Genomic DNA, 19,198 nt, shown 5'->3' with positions numbered 1-19,198 from the left:
CCCTTTCCTAGCCTGGCTGTTAAAGTCTTCCCAGAGACTTCTGAAGGTGTTGGATTCTCACAAGCTCCTTGCAAAGCACCTTTAAGAGCACTCCCATCACGGCCTAACCCTTTCCGTCCTTCCACTTTCCCACTGTTCATCCAGCTTCTTCAAAATCCATATGTTGTCCCGTTTAGAGTTCCTGCTACTGCCTCCTCCTGTTGGAACTCGTCTGCTTCCAGCTCCCCTCTCTCATTGTCTCCTATTCTGAACTTGCCCTGTTTCCTGTGTGCTCATTTTCACCATGTCTAAAACTCCTGAATTCCCAGGTAGCTTTTATAGGCATAAGTACCAGGCAGTGGAATAGGGTTGCATGCTTCCCTTGCAGAAGTTAAAGGCCCAGTTAAGACATCATTGAGATTCCTTGAAAACCATGGAGCTAGGAGTCAGACTGGAATGAGCCATGTGATGTGTTTTGGCCCATGAATCTAGTTCTGTGGAGCCACATGTGTGTTCCCATCTGAGACGGAGAAGAAAGTACAGGGACCAGCCTTCAGCAAGGTATGGTACTCTAGCTCCTCCTCAGTCCAATCAGTGAAGTAATGGGCATGGCACTCTCAGGAGCTCATCAACAACTCCCGAGAGGGAGGGGACTGTGGGGACTTTAGAACTCATAACCCCAAAGGCAAACAGTGACCCAGACCCAAAGGTCTCCGCTCTTGAGGTGGGATCTGTGACCATAAAGTGAGGTGTATGCTGGAGTAATTGAGCTAGTTAATTGCAATTAACTAATTTTATATTAGTTCCATTTGTAACTTTGAAGTGGTAAGGTGCTAATTGTTGTTAAAGATGGGGAGGGCTTGAAATGGAAGGTGAACAAGAGCGCAAGACATGCAGCAATGAAAGGGGATGCGCCAGCCCAAAGCGGGTGCAGGAAGGGGATGCACAGAGGAGAACACGTCCTCCTTTAAGAGTGGGCCTTGTCTTAGGTTTTAAGCTCCGTCTAACTATGGTGGCTACCAACCACCTGTCAGATCTTCCCCCGGAGGCGGGAAATCTCACTCCCACCCCAAATCTAGGGCCTTGTCTACACTGGCAAGTTTCTGTGCAGTAAAGCAGCTTTCTGCAATGTAAAGCCCGAGGTGTAACTGTCAAGCCATTTAGTGCACAGAAACGGCGCAGTTGCAGCACTGAAAAAGCTCTATGCCTTTCGTCAGGGTGGTTTTTTTAGTGCTGGGGCTACAGTGTTGTGGTGCCAATGTAGACACCCTGGTTGATTACAGCACTGCAGTTGGCCACCTGGAGGTGTCCCACAATGCCTGTTCTCGCCTCTTTGGTCATTGGTTTGAACTCCTACTGCCCTGCCTCAGGTGACCAACCGTGAGCCTCACCCCTTAAATTCCTTGGGAATTTTGAAAGCCCCCTTCCTGTTTGCTCGGTGATGTGTGCAGTGGTCTCAGCGCATCTTTCCAGGTGGCCATGCCTGCTCCACACACCAGGCGATCCCCCGCTTGGAGCAATGCCGAGCTGCTGGACCTCATCAGCATTTGGGGAGAGGAGGCTGTCCAGTCCCAGCTGTGCTCCAGCCATAGGAATTATGGTACCTATGGACAGATTTCACGATGCATGACAGAAAGAGGCCGTGACTTGGTCACATTGAAGTGCAGGGTCAAAGTGAAGGAGCTGCAGAACGCCTACCACAAGTTCTGGGAGGCAAACCACCGCACCAGTGCTGCGCCCACAAGCTGCTGATTCTACAAAGAGCTGGACATGATACTTGGGGGCGACCCCACCTCCACTGTAAAGGCCACTGTGGCTATTTTGGTGGCTTGCGTGCCAGTCGAGAGTGGATCGAGCCAGGAGGAGGAGATCTCGGACGAGGATGTGGAGAGGGAGGGGGACTCAGAGGACGACTCAGAGGTCAGAGATACATGCAGCCAGGAGCTCTTCCCTACTGCAGAGGAGGCTAGCCAGTCACAGCGGTCAGAGCTTGGTGAAGCGCAAACAGGAGAGGAGGCCCCTGGTAAGTGGCTTTGATTTTGGGAATCGCTGAAGCGAGTTATTGGGGACAAGGGGGTTGCAGAAAGCAGGCTTGTGTCTCTATGATGCTCATACCACCACATGCCTAGTCTGAGTGTTGGAACAGGGTGTTTGTTTGACTCCCTCACTTCGCAGGAATCTGCCTCCGAGATTTCCAGGAAACTCTCATGGAGATACTGGGCAATCTGCTACTGCAGGTTCTGTAGCAGAGCTGCTTTTGTTTCTTGCCCCATTAAGGGTAACTTTCCTGCGCCACTCTGCCGTCACTGGGGGGGTGGGAACCGTTGCTGCACACAGGCGAGCTGCATAAGGGCCAGGGCGGAAGCTGCAATCATGGAGAAGACCCTCCCTTGATTCCGTGCTCACCCTCAGCAGCGAGATAATGAACACAGCCTGTGGAAAATGTGGGGACAGTAATGATTATAAGGCTCCCCCTACACTGGTGGCTCTCCCCAAAAGTCACATGCCCAATGTACAGCAGGGACTGGGAACACTGATTTACCCTGCCCCTGCGGCTACTCACCATTTTGGGGGTCTTGTGGCTCATGTGTGCTTCCTGGGGTCAGCCAGTTAGTGACAGGTATGTGAATAGTGGCTGTGTTTTAAATCACCGAATCAGTGGTCTGTGTGTTGCAAACAATACTGCTTCTGTAAAATGTTGCATTTTGGCTTCACAGATATGACCTTGGGAGCCCAACCTCCCTCTTTGTTATCACCGGCTGAACGGCTGCACAGAATTAGAAAGCGACCATGAAGAACTAAAGAGGACGTTCTGCGTGATGTCATGATGCACTCCGCGGCCGAAAAACAAGAATTGAAGGGGTGGCAGGACAGCGAGAAGAGGGACCGAAAGGAGAATGTGGCGCGCCAGAACAAAGCCACAGAGCGGCTCTTAAGCATTATGGAGCGCCACGTGGATGTGCTCCAGGCACTACTAGCACTGCAAACCGCGCCCGCCCTCCCCTGCAGCCGCTGTCGCAAAACTCTTTCCCATGCGCCCCCCAGACACTTCCAACACACTGTCAGCCTCCTGGCTCCAGTCTGTACACAGTGCATTCCATTCCTGCCCTGTCACAGTCAAGCCCTGCGGACTCCCAGTACCCGCTGCACTCAACACCCGTCCCTCTGCAGTTTAGCCCTGCTGAAGAACCGTATCCTCTGCACTGTACTCCAGAGGAGAAGGTTGCATACGATACCTGAACATACACAAATCTTTAACTGTCCCAGGACCCCACCTCCTCCTGGGACCTTCCCTTCCCCCATCCCCTACAGTGCTGATGTGTTTTTTTTGTGTGTGTCTCCTCCTGTTGTTGTTTTTTTAATATAAGAATGGTTTTGGTTTGAAAGCACTCTGTATTCCATTAACTGAAAGCAAACAGAGCCCTGCAAAGCAACAGGCAATTTTCTTAAATCTTCACAGTGCATCGTCTGCACCAATCACAATCACCTCCTAGCACTACAAGCACTGCACTCCCGAGCATAGCAACAAATATTAGTGGATTTCAGCTTTAAATTGCTGCCTCAAGGCATCCCTGATCCTTATGGCCCCTCGCTGCGCCCCTCTAATATCCCTAGTCTCTGGCTGTTCAAATTCAGCCTCCAGGCGCTGAGCCTCAGCTGTCCAGCCCTGAGTGAAGCTTTCACCCTTCCCTTCACAAATATTATGGAGTGCACAGCACGCGGCTATAAGCATAGGAATATTGTCATCGGCCAGGTCCAGCCTCCCATATAGGCAGTGCCAGCGGGCCTTTAAACAGCCAAAAGCACACTCAACAGTTATTTTGCACTTGCTCAGCCTGTTGTTGAACTGCTCCTTGCTGCTGTCAAGGTTCCCCGTGTATGGCTTCATAAGCCACTGCATTAAGTGGGAGGCAGGGTCTCCCAGGATCAGAATGGGCATTTTGGTTTCCCCTACGGTGATCTTCTGGTCGGGGAAGAAAGTCCCTACTTGCAGCTTCCTGAACTGGCCAATATTCCGAAAGATGTGTGTGTCTTGCACCTTTCCAGACCAGCCTGCGTTAATGTCTGTAAAACACCCACAGTGATCCACAAGCACCTGGAGAACCATAGAGAAATACCCCTTCAGATTAATGTACTCAGTGGCTAGATGGTCTGGTGCCAGAATTGGAATGTGTGTGCCATCTATCGCCCCTCCACAGTTAGGGAAGCCCATTTGTGCAAAGCCATCCACAATGTCACACACATTGCCCAGAGTCACAGTCTTTTGGAACAGGATGCAATTAATGGCCCTGCACACTTCTGTCAACACGAGTGCAATGGTTGACTTTCCCACTCCAAACCGGTTATTGACTCATCGGTAGCAGTCTGGAGTAGCCAGTTTCACAGTGCAATCGCCATGCGCTTCTCCAACGATAGGGCAGCTCTCATTCTCGTGTCCTTGCACTGCAGGGTAGGGGCAAGCTCATCACATAGTCCCATGAACATGGCTTTCCTCATCCAAAAGTTCTGCAGCCCAAACGTGCATGACAATGTGATCCCGCCACTGAGCAAAGAGGAAGGGTAACAACTGGGGAACAAAGGAAGAGTGACTGACCCAGAAACCATGCAAACTTGCTTCATAGCTGGAAATGGAAAAAAGGCTACTCCAACGCCTTTACTCACTGGAGCATTTCTTCACCTTAAACTGGAAATATAGGGGGGAAACTCTATGCGCGCGCGCACACACACACACACACACTCTCTCTCTCTCTCTCTCTCTCTCTCTCTTTGGGTAGGTCTACACTGGCAGAGTTACATCGCTGATCAAAGAGCGCTGAAGGGAAACCACTGCCCGGCTTCCCTAAGGACTTGCTCAGTTTTATTGCATCAGAGTAACTGGTGTATCTGACTTGAACAGAGTCTTCCCATGGCCCTGAGGATTATCAGTAATGGCCTGGGCAAGGAGAACTTACCCTCTGCCAGCATATGGGTTCTCTGCTTACCTCTCTAGGACAGGGATTGCTTCCCTCCCAAAGCTAAACCCCTGCTATTACAGGAGCCAATTAGTCCATGTCCTATTTGCTTCCTGCTTTGGATCATGTTTAGAAGCCAAAGTGCTGTAGTAATCATAGTAATAAGCACCCTCGCAGCTGTCATGCCAGCTTCATAGAGTTTCTTTCGGGTGTCAGCTCTTTGGCTCCATGACAGCATCTGTTTTGGAGCCACTTGCTGCTATGTGTGCCAGAGCAGCTCAGCTGCCTACACACCTTCTGCCAGCAGAGGCTGCCTGGGATTGTTGCTAACCAAAGCAGAGTGTAAGCAGAAGACTGGTCTTCATGTCTGCATTCACTTGCAAGTGCAGCCTGGCCCTTTCCCAGTCACTGGGAATATTTCTGTCTTTTTTTTTTTTTTTTTGTACATGTGGGTCCCGCTTTACGAGGCCAGGGTGGGAGGAGAACTGAGTAAATTCAGCCTCAGCCTTGACAAACTGGCTGCTCCCCAAAAGATTTATCCCAGCTGTCCTCTTTTCCATGGAGTCTTCCTGCTCTGATGAACATACTCTACCTGTGCATGTATTGGCCCCCTTCTGCCTTTGAACTGTCGGCTCTTTGGGACAGAGACTTGCTTGCTTGGTCCAACATCTTGTTGTGTCACTTTCTGGACTTAAGGAGAGTGGGGGACTGGTTATTCTTTTTGTCCTAGGTTACTGAAAATGGGATAAAAGTCCACTGCTCTGAACCCAGTAGGAAGTGTAGACAGCTTCTCTTGAGCCACGTGAGTATGTAACTCATTTTGTTTGAGACATTTTCCTGGGCTCTGTGTCTCTTTTCACCTATGAGAACTGGGCTGTGTGTGAGATTACTAAACTAATCTGTCCCAGACCAAAAGTGTGAGGTGATGCTAAGGGTAAAAATTCTTACAGGAGCCTTTTGCTGTAGTTAGTGTGAATAAAAAAAACAAACAAATACTCCACAAACCGCATAACCATTGCTCAAAAGTCAGGAATTTAAGAGTTCAGGTTAAACTTAAAAGAATCCCCAATCTTTGAAAGTCTGAAAATTCAAAGTAAAGTCCACAACCTACATTAACTCTACTCCTGAAGTGACACCAGCCCCACATCTGCCCTACTTTGGGTATTTTGACTTTGCAGTAGGCTTAATTCATATCTCCGAAACGATCAGACAAACTACATCACAGAAGATATGGTGCACCCCGGCATTGGCCCTTGCCACTTCCGGATTGCAAAGTATTTGGTGCTGGTCGCAGATGGTCCCTTTCTATTTCTGTCTCACTTTTGCACAGCTTGTGTGGGAGTCCAGATTTTCTGACAGTACATTTGAACATCGAATTCAATGATACCACTAGAGGGAGTATTTTCTATTTTGGTTTCTGGAGAAATAGCAAAATGCAGTGGCCCCTGCTGAGCATCCTGATTTCTGCTCCCAGGCTGGATTAAGAGTCTCCTCCCTCTATCTTGGGCCTGCTGCACACACTGCTGATTTCCTTTAGCTAGTAAGTGTCAGCAACTAACACAGGCGCAGTGTTCCTGGCTTCTGTGTGTGGAGCAGATCTGTGTGATGTGCTCTCAGCTGGCACCCCAAACTCTGGGGAGGCACCACTGGGAAAGAAGGGATGGGGAAAGTCAACTCTAATGGCATTCTCCTCCTTAGCAAATGTGTGGAGCATGATTGCTTATCACAAACACCATCTTTAGACAGAGGGACAAATATAAGACCATTTGGAAACACCCACATTCTGGACACTAGCATCTTCTTGACTATATCATCGTCAGAGCCCATGATTGTACTGAAATCCATATTAAACAAGCCATGAAAGGTATGGATGACTGCTGGACAGATCATTGTTTGGTCAGAACAATCATGAACATGTGGCTTGCACCACAACATCATAAACAACCGAAAGGAATGTGGAAGAGATTTAACATCAGGGCACTTCAAAAATCACGCTAGTCGTGAGACCCTTCAGCAACGCCTCACTCAGAGGCTCTCTGACCTACCATATCCAAACACGTTGGGAGGAGTTCAAGACCATTATTCACAAAGCATGTGCTGAATTGATTGGATACTCCACTCACTGCCATCAGGATTGGTTTGATGAGAACAGCAAGGAAATTCTAGCACTGACTCAGCAGATGAGAAGCACATTTTGCACTTGGCAATATAAATCCTCGAACCAACAAAAACAAGAGATTTATCATCTTAAAGTTGTAGTTCAAAGGAGGCTGGGTGACATCAAGAATCAGTGGTGGCAAGCAAAGCCCATGAAGATCCAAAACTTCACTGATCAACATGATATGAGCAAGTTTTTTTTCAAGCAACGAAAGCCATCTATGGGGCCAAGCTCAAGCAACACAACCCCTCTGCAATCTCAGGACAGCTCCATCCTTCTTAAGGACAAGGTAGCTCTCAAGCAGCGTTGGAAGGAGCACTTTGAGACTCTATTAAACCGTGGATCTAAAGTCTCAGCTGCCAGCATCGAGTCCATTCCCCAGCAACCAGTAATAGAACCTCTTGCTGACCCCCATCTTCTGAGGAAGTTTGGTGAGCCATCACTCAGACTAGAAACAACAAGGCACCAGGCCCAGATGGCATCCCCATGGAGGTCTTCAAAACTGGTGGAATAGCACTCGTGCACAAACTTCATCAACTTCTTGTTAGAATTTGGGTTAATGAGGAAATTCCATCTGACCTAAAGAATGCGAATATTGTGACCGTTTTTCAGAAAGGGGACTAGGCAATGTGTGGGAATTACCAAGGCATTGCCCTCCTCTCCATTGCAGGGAAGATCTTTGTTCACATCCTTTTGAACCATCTCCTCCCTCTTGCCGAAGATATCCTTCCGGAATCCCAATGTGGTTTCATACCATCTCAGGGCACCACTGACATGATTTTTGTTGCACGACAGATCCAAGAGAAGTGTAGAGAACAACACCAGCCATTGTTTATGGCATTTATTGACTTAACTAAGGCTGTTGATTCCATCAATCATGAAGCATTATGGAAGGTGCTATCTAGGTTCTGTTGTCCATTTAAGTTCATTCGTGTTCTCGGGCTACTTCATGATGAGATGACTGCCACTGTCCTCTGTAATGGGTTGTAGACAGACCTGTTTACCATCTGTACTGATGTTAAGCAGGGCTGTGTTATTGCCTTAACCCTTTTTTCCATCTACCTTGCCGTGATCTTGATTCTTATTCATGACAACCTTTCTTCTGGAGTTAAGATTGAGTATCGAATGGATGGCCAGCTCTTCAACCTGTGGCGTCCTTATTCTAAAACTAAGGTCAGCAGGACTGTTATTACCAACCTTCAGTATGCTGAAGACTGTGCTATCCTTCCGCACACCAAGGCTGAGTTGCAATCCGCCCTAAATCTTTTCTCAGGCCTTTCATAGCCTGGGACTTTCCCTCAACTTTGGGAAGACTAAGCCTGCTCCACCAGCCTGCCCCAGTGCAAGTTGCCTCCCTTATCCCACAAATTGCTATTGGTGGTGAACTCCTGGAAAACATTGAGCATTTCCCTTACTTTGGTAGCCACCTCTCCCAGACAGACAATCTTGATGTGGAGATCGAACATAGGATCCATTGTGCCAGCGCATCCTTCGGAATGTTGCTGCGTTGTGACTTTATTGACAGAGAGCTGCAGATGGAAACTAAGATCCTGGACTGCAATGCAGTAGTCATCCCCACTATTCTTTTTTGGTGCGAGACATGGGTGACATACCGAAGCCATCTTAAGTGTCTGGAGTGGTGCCACCAGTTCTGCCTTAGGAAGCTTCTCCATATCAGATGGAAAGATCATCGCACCAATGCCAGAGTTCTCTCTGCAGCTAACATCACCCGTGTTGATGCAAAGATTATGAACCATCAGTTTTGCTGGGCTGGCCATTATGTGCAGATGGCTGATACTCTTCTTCAGAAGCAAGTCCTCTTTTCTCAGCTTAGTTATGGTAAGAGGACTTGCGGGGGACAGAAATGCTACAAGGACATCCTGAAAGTATATCTTCAGAAGGGAAGCGTTGACCCCACGAACTGGGACAAGCTGGCCGGCGTCGCATCATACATCAAGCCTCAGCCCATTTTGAGAGAATTGCCTTGCTCGAGAGGCTGAGAAATGGCAGAGGAGGAAGGAAAGGGTACAGCATCCCAGCCAGCAGTTATGCTCTCTCCAAGCAACCACCTGTCAAATATGTGGAAAAACCTGTAGAGCACGGATTGGACTCCTCAGCCATCTAATGTCTCAGCAATGACTTTTTCCCCCCCGGCAGATATCATCCTTGTATTGAGGAATAGCTGACGATGGCTATCAGCTGGAGAGCAGCATGTTGAGTTGTTTGTGAGGCTCAAACCCAGCCTGGAGATAGTGTTATGAAACGTTAATGTAGATTCTGTGAAGAATATAAAAAGCAACCTCTCTTGTTCTTGGTGTCAAGCGAACAGCCCATCTGGTAAGGACTGTGAGGCACTTGCTTTCCTGGGTGCCAGGTGATTTCTGATGCAGCACTCAGCAGGGCTGGAGCATTCCAAGGACTGTGGCACATGATTCAGCCTGTTCATCTTTCATGACTTTTCCCCCCTAGGACCATAAAAACCAGGGGGAAGTAGTGGATACAACAGGCCTATGGTAGACCTAGCTCTGCTGAAATCTTGGATGACTTCCAGTGTGATTGTGCAGTAGGGATAAGTACAGGGAAGTGGTCAGGAGTTCAAAGGCCTTTTTGTGTTGGTCACTGGCAGTAGGCAGAATTAGCCTGTGGAACGCATTACCACAAGGTGCCAACTGAGGCTAAGAGCTCAGGAGGATTCAAAAAAGGATTAGGCATATATCGTTAGTGAGAACATCCACAGTAACATTAGAAAGGATTACAAATACAGTACATAAAATTAATGCATAAAATTAGCTGACGAGAGGTAGAAGGGAGTGAGTTTAGGAATAAGTTTACTCTCTGGGGATGCTGTTGCATAATGGCACACATGGGGTTTCCTACATTTTCCTCTGAAGCACCTGCTACTAGCCACTGTCAGGATAGGTCCACACTGCAAAAAAAAAAAAAAAAGGTGTTCTTAACTGGGGTAGGTAGCTAGCATGAGTGTTGGCTAATTCAGGTTAAAATAGCAGTGGAGATATGGTAACTCAGTTTTTAGGCTTGAACTCAAGCTGCTAACTTGAGTGAAAAGTTGAGTTGCTATGTTTTTGCTGCTGTTGTAAATCCAAGTTAGTTTATGTGGGTTAGCTAACTTTTTTTTTTTTTTTTTTCCCCGCTCCCAGCCCAGGGCACTGGATTAGATGGACACTAGTGGTCTGGTCTGAGCTGGAAATTCCTGTGTTCTGTGAAACTTCAGCCTTCATTCATCAGCCTTGGGTTTCTTTACAGGAGGCTCTTGTAGAAGAGGCGACTCTATCTGTGTCCTGGTGTTGTCTGGGCTGGCAGACACACTTGCTGTCTGCTGGGGTGGGAATGGGGCCCTTCTTTGCATGTAGCAGTTTCTGTGTCATTTTCTCTTTTTCCTAGCTCCTCAAGCTTATTTTTCATATTTAAGGAGAGTATGAAATTGGCTGAACTGCTCCCTGTAGGAGTGGAATTTCATTTTGTGCAGTTACCTCATGAAGAGAAGCAGGAGTTCAGTGATGTTTGGTATCAGCTCTGAACCAGTGCTAAAGGCCTAAACCTCTGGGAGCCTGAAAAATTCTTCCCTGGAGAGTCAGTATGCAAATTCCCTTCCAGGCAGCTCCTGCGCAGCCCTTTGGTGATTAGTCATGCTGGGACTGGGGAGAGCAGACAGTAATGTATGTGCTGTGGGGGGATGGTTTTATCCTTGAAACTGCTGCTGAGGCCAGGAAGGGTCTGGTCTGTGTGCAGTCTACAGAGGCTGCATTGAGGGGAGAGAGGCAGAGCTATGGGCTTGGCTTGTCTCTCAAGATCCAAGAAGCTGCACTTCCTGGTTGGTTTTTTTGGGAGTAAAGTTTGGGGAGGAGGGTTTAGCCCCCTCTTCCCACCACAGGGCAGGAGGGGAATTCCAATCTCCATGTTCAGTCAGCATTGGGATTCTCTAGGAGGAGGTTGTTGGATGTGTGCACCCGCCTTGAAGCATGGTCAAAGGAAACAAACCAGCAGCTAGAAAACCTGCTCCGCTGTTGAGTCTCTGGTTGGTGAATGTAGAGATGTGTATGTGTGTGCCTTCCTCTCCATCCAGGCCTCAGACAGATGGGAGGTTACGTCCACACAGGGAGTGGCAACCTGTGGCAGCAAGACTCAGAGCCTGGGTCAGTAGACTCAGAATTGTGCTACAGCGCTAAAAATAGCAGTGTAGACACGAGGGCTTTGAAGCCTCGGAGAGTGGTGGACATGAGTGCCCAAGCTCCGGCCTGAGCCACAATGTTTATACAGCGATTTTTAATGCCATAGCATGAGCCCTGTGAGCCCGAGTCTGTTGACCAGGCTCTGAGACTTGCTGCTCTGGGCTGTGGAGATGTATCTGAAAAGGCTAGGTGTGATCTGAACACAGGTCTTTGTAGAATCCTAGGCAGTAAAAATGGAAAAGGCCTTTTGGATCCTCCAGTCTGTCTCTCTGGGGCCAGTGCAGGATTCTGTAGGGATTTGTCCAGTGCTGTTTTAAATGCTCTGTGTGGTGGGGCTTCTGCTCCTTCCCTGGGGAGAATATCCTACACCCTGAGATACCTCATTGTCAGGAAGTTTTCCTTCATATTTGGCCTGCTTGTTCCCTCTTAATTTCAACCCGTTGCACCTACTTATATCCCTATGCATCTCTCTAAATAGGGGTGAATGAAATATCCATTGTGAAAGTTCTTTTCAACAGATGTCTTGTTTTGAGTCCCCTAAACTTCTGTAAAGTTGTATTGTACCTATAGCCTTTGTTTAGTTACAAAGTATCTCTAAGACCAGTCAGTGGCTGTGGTGGGATTAGAGTTCAGGTCCTCTTGGCTTCCAGCCCTGAGCCTAGTCTGCTATCCCATGTGGCTTTTGCTATGATGGGAGGGGGAACTGTTCTTTTCCGTTTCCTCCATGGAACGGCGTTGTCAGCCGGAGGGCCTAGCGTTGCAACAGATGGTGTTTTAAGGGTGAAACTGTGTTGTAGTGAGTTAGCTCATTTAAGAGAGTAAAAGTGGGATGGGAACTGGGCGTCTCGAGAGGTAGTCAAAAAAGCACACTCAGCACTTAAATACCCTGGTGCTAGCTGCCTTCCTTAGCTAGAGAAGGGTGACAAACAGGCTGGGATGCAGAGAGGCTGTGCACTGAGGATTGGGTGGGCTGCAGAGGTGCCCTGTGTTAGGAGATGAACCCTGTCCCAGGATGCACCAAGCAGAGACAAGACCCAGCGAAAGGACCTGAAGTTGCCCTTAGGAAGGGGGAACCATGTGTCTGTGAGGCAGAGCAGGCTCTAGGCCTCTTGCACCTTTGTGCTGTCAGCTTGGGAGCTGTCTGGGACAGGCGCTCGGTTCTTTGCCATTTTCCACCCAGAGTAGAGAGCCATGTGCGCTTCTGGGCTTAGGTCCCTAATATCCCTGCTGAGAAGGGAGACTATTGGGTCCTACAGAGAGGCCATTTAGGAGGGTTAGTGAAGTTGTGGGAGCTGGGGTGCAGGCACTTGCTCTGTGGGTTCTGCGAAGCTGCAGGACGTGCTCTCCCATGCTGAGTTTAATCCTGTTACAATCCCAGGTGGGTCTGATTAAGTAAAAGAGCCCCTGGGGTTATTCCTCCATCTAATCTGCACTGGTGACACAGGATGTTGGCAGCAATTCTGAGCTGTGAGGGACCGGAGGGTCGAAGGGACTGGAAAACGGAAAGTGTGGCCATCCAGTATGTTCTCTCTAGCCCACAGGGGATCTGCCCCTTCCCTTGTCTATTGTGTTGCTGCTGTATTCACCCCCCACCCAGAGTGGTGGGCAGGGGAGGGAGGAGTTATGAGCCTAGCAGAGCAGGACTGGCCTGGCTGGTGACAGCTGGGAGATGCTATCAGCAGGCTGGGCTGGGATGAAAGGGTTTCAGAGACCCAGCCTCTCCCTACTCTGCTCCTCTTTGTATCATTAAGGTAACATTGTTCTTTGGAGAACACACCTGTCAGGAGCAGAGCCCTGCGTAGCCTCCTTCCCACAGCAGCTGGCAGCACTTGAAAGCATGAACCTCTGAGGGCTCGGAGTGTTCCTCTCATCTGTGAGGGAAGGGCAGAGCTGGGCTTATGCTCTTCCCTCAAATTCCAGCCTTTGCTCACAGGGCCCTTTGAAGCCAGAGTCCAGCAGCCCCACTTTGTTACCACTCTATTGAACTCCTAAAGGTGTCTCCCATCCTCCTCCTCCTTCCTACAATGCCTGGATTCTGCCATATACTGTGCCTGGGGCAGGGGGTAGCATCTTCATCTGCTGCCTTAAACTCCTTCTTATGAGCCCTAGAAACAACACCTCATTGGGAGAGCCCCCCTCACACACACGGTATGGGAGGCTGGGCATGTGCCTCAGAAACCCAACTGCTCAACAGCATCACTTCAGAGACTCTACCTGTGTAACCAACAAGGGAGGACAGGACACACTGGGGGAGCATGCAGGGAGGGAAAGAATTTAGATATATTTTTATGTTGCTAACTCTCTTTTGAATATCCAGAAGGACATGAAACTACAGGGAGGGGACTGGGAGCGGGAGAATCGCCTTGTGTAGGCGATGGAAAAGGAAGAAGAAGCTGAAGGGGGCACTGTGGCTCGGCTCCCTGTATTGGGAAGGTCGGTGCTTCTGTGGTGATGCAGCACTGCTCAGCCACAGGTTCCCAGGGTCTTTTCTCACTGATAACCCGAAACTCATCTTCATTTTCGCTAGGGGGCTAGCCCCTTGCTAGCGGGGGAGAGGGAGAAAGCGGTCATTATAGGAACGCTGCTGCAGGCACATAGTGAGTTGTCTCCTTTCTCCTGTGTCCAGTGCTGCCTACTTGCTCGTCCTTGGATTTCCACTGTGACAATGGGAAGTGCATCCGTCGCTCATGGGTCTGTGATGGAGACAATGACTGTGAAGATGATTCTGATGAACAGGACTGCCGTAAGTTAACCCTTCAAGGGGAAGATGACATGCTGCTGAAAGGATGGGTGCCACACTGACTTGCTAGGCCTCTGGGAAGCTGGCACCCAAATGGTTAACCAGTGTTAACTTTGTTGACACAGGAACATGGGAGTTTTTCCACTCAGACCAATGGCCCACATAATTCTATATGCTGCAGTACCTGATGCTTCAGAGGAGGGTGACCCTCCCCCAGTGCACCTGGCCAGACAATTGTGTAGCTCTTTATCCTGGGGGAGGGGATGCTTCCTGGTCCCAGCTGGAGAACAGTTTACGCCCTGCAGCCTGCTAGTTAATGTCCCATGAAGCACTTCCCCAAGCTTCCCAGTGAGCCGTGTTTGTGTGCTCCTTGTTCATGGAAATGCCTAACCCCTGCTAAATCCCACTAAACTCTTTGTCTGGCTGGTTTCCTGTGGCCTCAGGTTCCACTGTCTGACTCCACTGCTATGTGAGGCCATCCTCAGGGTCCTCTCCCTTCAAACAGCTTCACTGAGGAGTGTTGCAGGGATATTGGCCTGGTCAGAGGCCCGGTTACTCTGAGACATGGTAACCTGGCACCACATGAGAGAGCCCAGCCACTTTTACTGTACCACATTAGTTCTGGCAGCATCTAAGGCTGTTGTCATGCCAGTAAAGTTGTCAGAATGTGAATGGAAATGTACCTGATCTCTTGCAACTCCACCCTCTTCCTTCTGTGCTGGGGACAGGTGTTACTTAGGGATGTTTTTTTGTAAGTAAAGTGATTGAAATGCCCCTCCCTGCTCTATGGTTGCCTCATTGCACCCGTCTCAGTGACTGTCAGCATGTGCTAGAGAATCCGCTTTTCCTACTGCACACATCGACTGCTCTCTGGAGCTGCACCGGACGTTAGGGCTGGTGTCAGGCTGCTGTTAGATGCTGAGATGTGTGCTGTCAGGCTGGTGCTTGGAGCAACTCGACACACGCTTCTCCCCAGGTACACTGAGCAATCGGGGAGGAGTGTGCAGGGTGATCCATGTGTTTGTGCTCCTGAGCCTGCTCCCGGAGAACCTGACTTGATGCTTTCCTTGATGACCCCCTTCCACCTCCCAGACAACTGCAGAGCTTAACTCACCCCCACCTAGTGCCATTTTGTCAGCCCTCAGAACGCTCCCCATGGGACTGTAGCTATTTAATGTGGACTATCCTGATCTCTGCCTCTTATATAGACTGGGGGCGGGGGTGTGTGGAATTAGGGCTCTGTGGGTTCGAGAATTTATATGACAGTTTGGCTGTCCAGCTTTCCGGTATCTTTTCCATGCCTTTCTCAATCCATAGAGCTCATTAATCAGGGCAAGCGCACATGGACATTCCTCTGGATAGAGATTGGGATGCCCATAGATTTGGGGTGCAAGTGTTTGGTCATTTACGGCAATATTCTCTGGTTCCATCCCCTATCCCACCTTGAGAGATCAGTGCAGCAAGGCATGGGGTGGTGATTTTAATGGGAACTCTGAGACCAAATCTGGTGTCACTGAGAGAGACCCTTCCTCATAACTGTTACATGGCAGCAAATCTAGGGGAAACAGGAGACCTGGCAAACCAATATTATGTGTGGGACCCAGTGGCAAGCTCCTGCTCCTGTATGGGGCTAACCCACAAGAGGGACGTGTTGGTGAGAAGCATCTTTATCCCCTGCAGAGCGCAGTGCTGTGGAATAGGGCAGACTTCTGTGGACCTGAAGCCAAGAGCTTGCTTGAGATTGTCTGCTGTGGGCTTTGGCACGTACTGTTGCTAACTTGTTTAGGTCTGAGCTGTGCTGACCTTTTACCCTCTGCTGAAATGCTGAGTTGGGTGTTGGAGGAGTATGGGCTGTGGATAGGCCCTTTCCAGGGGGTAGGGAAGGGGAAGGAGAGAGATTTGGAACTGTGGGAAGGAGGAGGACAAAGTTGACTACATGCGTGAGCTCCCAGGAAGTGTGGGCTGGGTCTGTGAGGTGAGTTGCCCAGTCTGCAGTACAGGAGATTCTTGTCCCAGTTGAAAGTTTCTGTTGGATCCAGTTCCTCTCAATGAAGGAAGGGTCCCCCTGAAAAGATGCTGATACTGCAGCCCCTTTCTCATTGTCCTGCAAGGAAATCTCTGGGAAGGGATCTGAAGAGATGACTTGGAATCCTGGGCTGGCTTTGGCTCCCTCTAACCTCCACCCCATGTTTTGCTGTGGTGATGGGGGACGAGTTTTCCCTTCATGGTGGCACCCTCTTGGAGGACATTGTTCCAAAGGTCCCCTTTGTGCTGGGGTGAAGAGTTGGCTCTGTAAGATAAATCAGCTTGTCTTGAGCTCACTCTCGGCTGTGTCCTTGTAGCGCCACGGGAGTGCGAGGAGGACGAGTTCTCATGTCAGAATGGATATTGCATCCGCAGCCTGTGGCACTGTGACGGTGACAATGACTGTGGTGACAACAGCGATGAGCAGTGTGGTGAGTGGCATGACCACGTGAATGCCATGAATGGGGTGCCTGCGCGGTCGGCCTAGGACAGTTGCTTACAAAAGGGCTTGCGTACAGTCCCATCCACTGGGTGCTAATCTCCTAAAGCATGGTAAGGCCACATAGTTGGATGGCCTGAGATGAGCAGCTGGGGACATGCTTACCAGGATTACTGCTTGGGATCTCAATCTGTGGGGCTTCTCTTCCAATCAGCAGCCCAGCCTAGTCTCATTTGTCCATGCTGGGACCTGTTGTTTCTTGACACAGAGCTCTGAATTCTTGAGGATTCCTTTCTAATCCAACACCCAATGCTAAACAGAATGAGCACTGCTGGTGTGCCCAGGCACCAAAGGGCATGGGTGTGTTTGGGTGCCCTGGGGGATTCAGTGGGTGGCACAGGCATATGTGGGTGCTCTGGGAGACCTGGGTACAGTGGGTGGCATGGATACGTTTGGGTACCCTGGGGGGACATGTGCTCTGATTGCATTGTTGTCTCTGGCCTGCAGACATGAGGAAATGTTCGGAGAAGGAATTCCGCTGCAGCGATGGCAGCTGCATAGCCGAGCACTGGTTCTGTGATGGCGATACAGACTGCAAGGATGGCTCGGATGAGGAGAGCTGCCGTGAGTATCCTCCTTCCCTCGTAGCCTTGGGAGCTAGCTGCTTGTCCCTGCTACCAACCTGGGGCCTAATGTGCCTTCTGTAATTGATGTTGGAAATGAACTGGCCCTGGTTGTGCTAGCAGTTTCCTTGTGATCCATCCCTGGCGGTGGGGGCCATCATCAGCCCCATGGTGTAGACGAGTACTGTGTCTGTCTGTCTGAGTGGTAACCTGGGCTGGCTGCTTCTCCCTTCCGCTCCCAGGCTGGTGTGACCTTGAGCCAGAGCCAGGGATCCTGTGCATATCAGATGCCCCATATAATGAAGTGGGGAAGGAGAGGAAGGATTCGTCTCCCCGCCCCTTCCCCTTTGATTCCTGCAGAGAATTCTAAAGGAGCCCCTCGTGCCTGCACGCCCTTTGGAGTCCCTCTGACCCACATCTCTTTACTGGGATAGTTTGTTGAAAATTTTGTCCAGTATTAGGTAAGCGGATAAAAGTGCTGGGAGCAGATCTCTGGAGTGTGGGGGAGCCAGCAGCAGCTGTCCCCATTCGACAGGCCTGTAGCAACAGGGGCAGGATCCTGTTACTCCCCCCACCCCCTTGCTCTTGAGTCTCTGAGCGGCAGTTAGTGTCTGTGGAAGTTGCAGAGCTCCCCTCCCCCACTCTGCTCTCAAGGGCATTTTGCAGAATTTGTTCTAGATAGGAGGAAACTTCAAAAGGCTCTGGGAGGGGGATCAGGGCCGCCAGCTCCTGAAGGGTGGGAGGGTATGCGGGGTGGGGGGGGGAGAAGGGGAGGGGGAGTTGTCTTTTATCTCTCCAGATAATGAGAGCTGGCAGGGAGCCAGGGCTGCAAAGATTTCTGAGCTGGGAAAGGGCTCTGGGAAGAATCCAGCCTCCCTCCTTCCTTCCAGCTCCCCCTGCCTGTCCCTTCCCTGCTGGCCATGGACAGGCCCTGGGGAAGGGAGAAGGAGACACTCCAACTTCCCGCTGCATGGCAGGATGGGGTAGAAATGGTGTCCTCTCCTCTCAGGCTTGGTTTGTGTTTCCCAAAGCTTGCCTAGTCCCTTTTTCTATTCTCTAACTGTTTTGCAGATAAGCATTATATTTGGATAGCAGGGTTGGTCTCTTACCCTCTCTCCTTTTCTCCCCCTCTCCTGGGCTGCCAGCTGCCCTCTTTTCCCTGAACCCCACTGCCTGCCGGTTCAGCTCTCTGGAAGAGCACCTGGAGCCAGTCAGCTGGGCTCCTCTTCAGCATCTGGATATCAGACACTGGCATGAAATAAAGCTCTTACTGGATATCTGTTGCCTTTGCCCCATGCTCCCAGCTGGTGAGGCAGTTCTGTGTGAATTCCCAGTAGTGGCAGCTTTTGGTCCAGTCCCCATCCCAAAGCCTCTCCATGACTCCAGAGATCACCAAGTTATTAGTTGGGTTCTTTAGCCTCCATGTGCTTAAATGTTGCATTTCCTTCTCTGGACAGTGTCCCACGGCTCCCTGCCTAGGGTGAGGGAGGAATTCAGTCTCCATTGCACTGAACTCTCCAAGAATTCCTTGGTGAGGGCACGTTCCTGTGCAGCACCCAGCTGTCCCAGAGCAGGGCAGCGGGCAAACTCTTGACTCTGAATGTGCCAGGTCCTGCACAGGGTCAGAGTCTGCTGGGAAGGATTTCAGTGATTTGGAGCAGTTTTTTTGGCAGCATGTCAGGGGAAGCAACACTTCAAAGGCCTGGTGTAAACCCGGGCACCTTGCTGCTCCACTGCTTACCTTCCCATCACATTTCTGAGTCCTTAAAGGAACAGTCCCATACTTCAGACCTGCAGTCTGACCTATCTCAAACCTCAATAAGGTGAGGTTCATCGCACCCCAAGGGCTGACTTTATTCTAAGAGGTATAGGGTTGGGACAGGCTTGTTGCTTTGAGTCTACCCCTTATGCCACTCCCACCCCTTGAGGTATTATATAAGCCTTTATTATAGGGCAGTATGATCTAGTGCTCTGACCACAGAATGAGGGAGTTAGCGCTCCTGGGTTCTGTCCCTGGCGTTCCCTCTGTTGCTTCACTTCTCCATGCCTCAGTTCCCCATCTGTAACTCAGAGATAAGGTTATGGTTCTTGT

At 50.0% G+C, this 19,198-nt stretch overlaps 1 protein-coding gene across 5 annotated transcripts in view; it reads left to right on the top strand.

Moving 5' to 3' along the window:
- The window catches only part of LRP4 (LDL receptor related protein 4), a 104,128-nt gene that overhangs the window by 50,465 nt on the left and 34,465 nt on the right, over positions 1 to 19,198 (top strand). For all 5 annotated transcript variants that reach the window (XM_027831868.3, XM_037900192.2, XM_037900191.2 and 2 more), the window contains exons 3-5: positions 13,906 to 14,022; positions 16,362 to 16,475; positions 16,991 to 17,107. In XM_027831868.3, the coding sequence (XP_027687669.1) occupies positions 13,906 to 14,022; positions 16,362 to 16,475; positions 16,991 to 17,107 (348 nt within the window). The remainder of the gene's footprint in view (positions 1 to 13,905; positions 14,023 to 16,361; positions 16,476 to 16,990; positions 17,108 to 19,198) is intronic.

This window comes from Chelonia mydas, chromosome 6 (assembly GCF_015237465.2).
Source record: "Chelonia mydas isolate rCheMyd1 chromosome 6, rCheMyd1.pri.v2, whole genome shotgun sequence".
NCBI lineage: Eukaryota > Metazoa > Chordata > Testudines > Cheloniidae > Chelonia > Chelonia mydas.
This window is presented reverse-complemented; position numbering and strand designations above follow the sequence as displayed.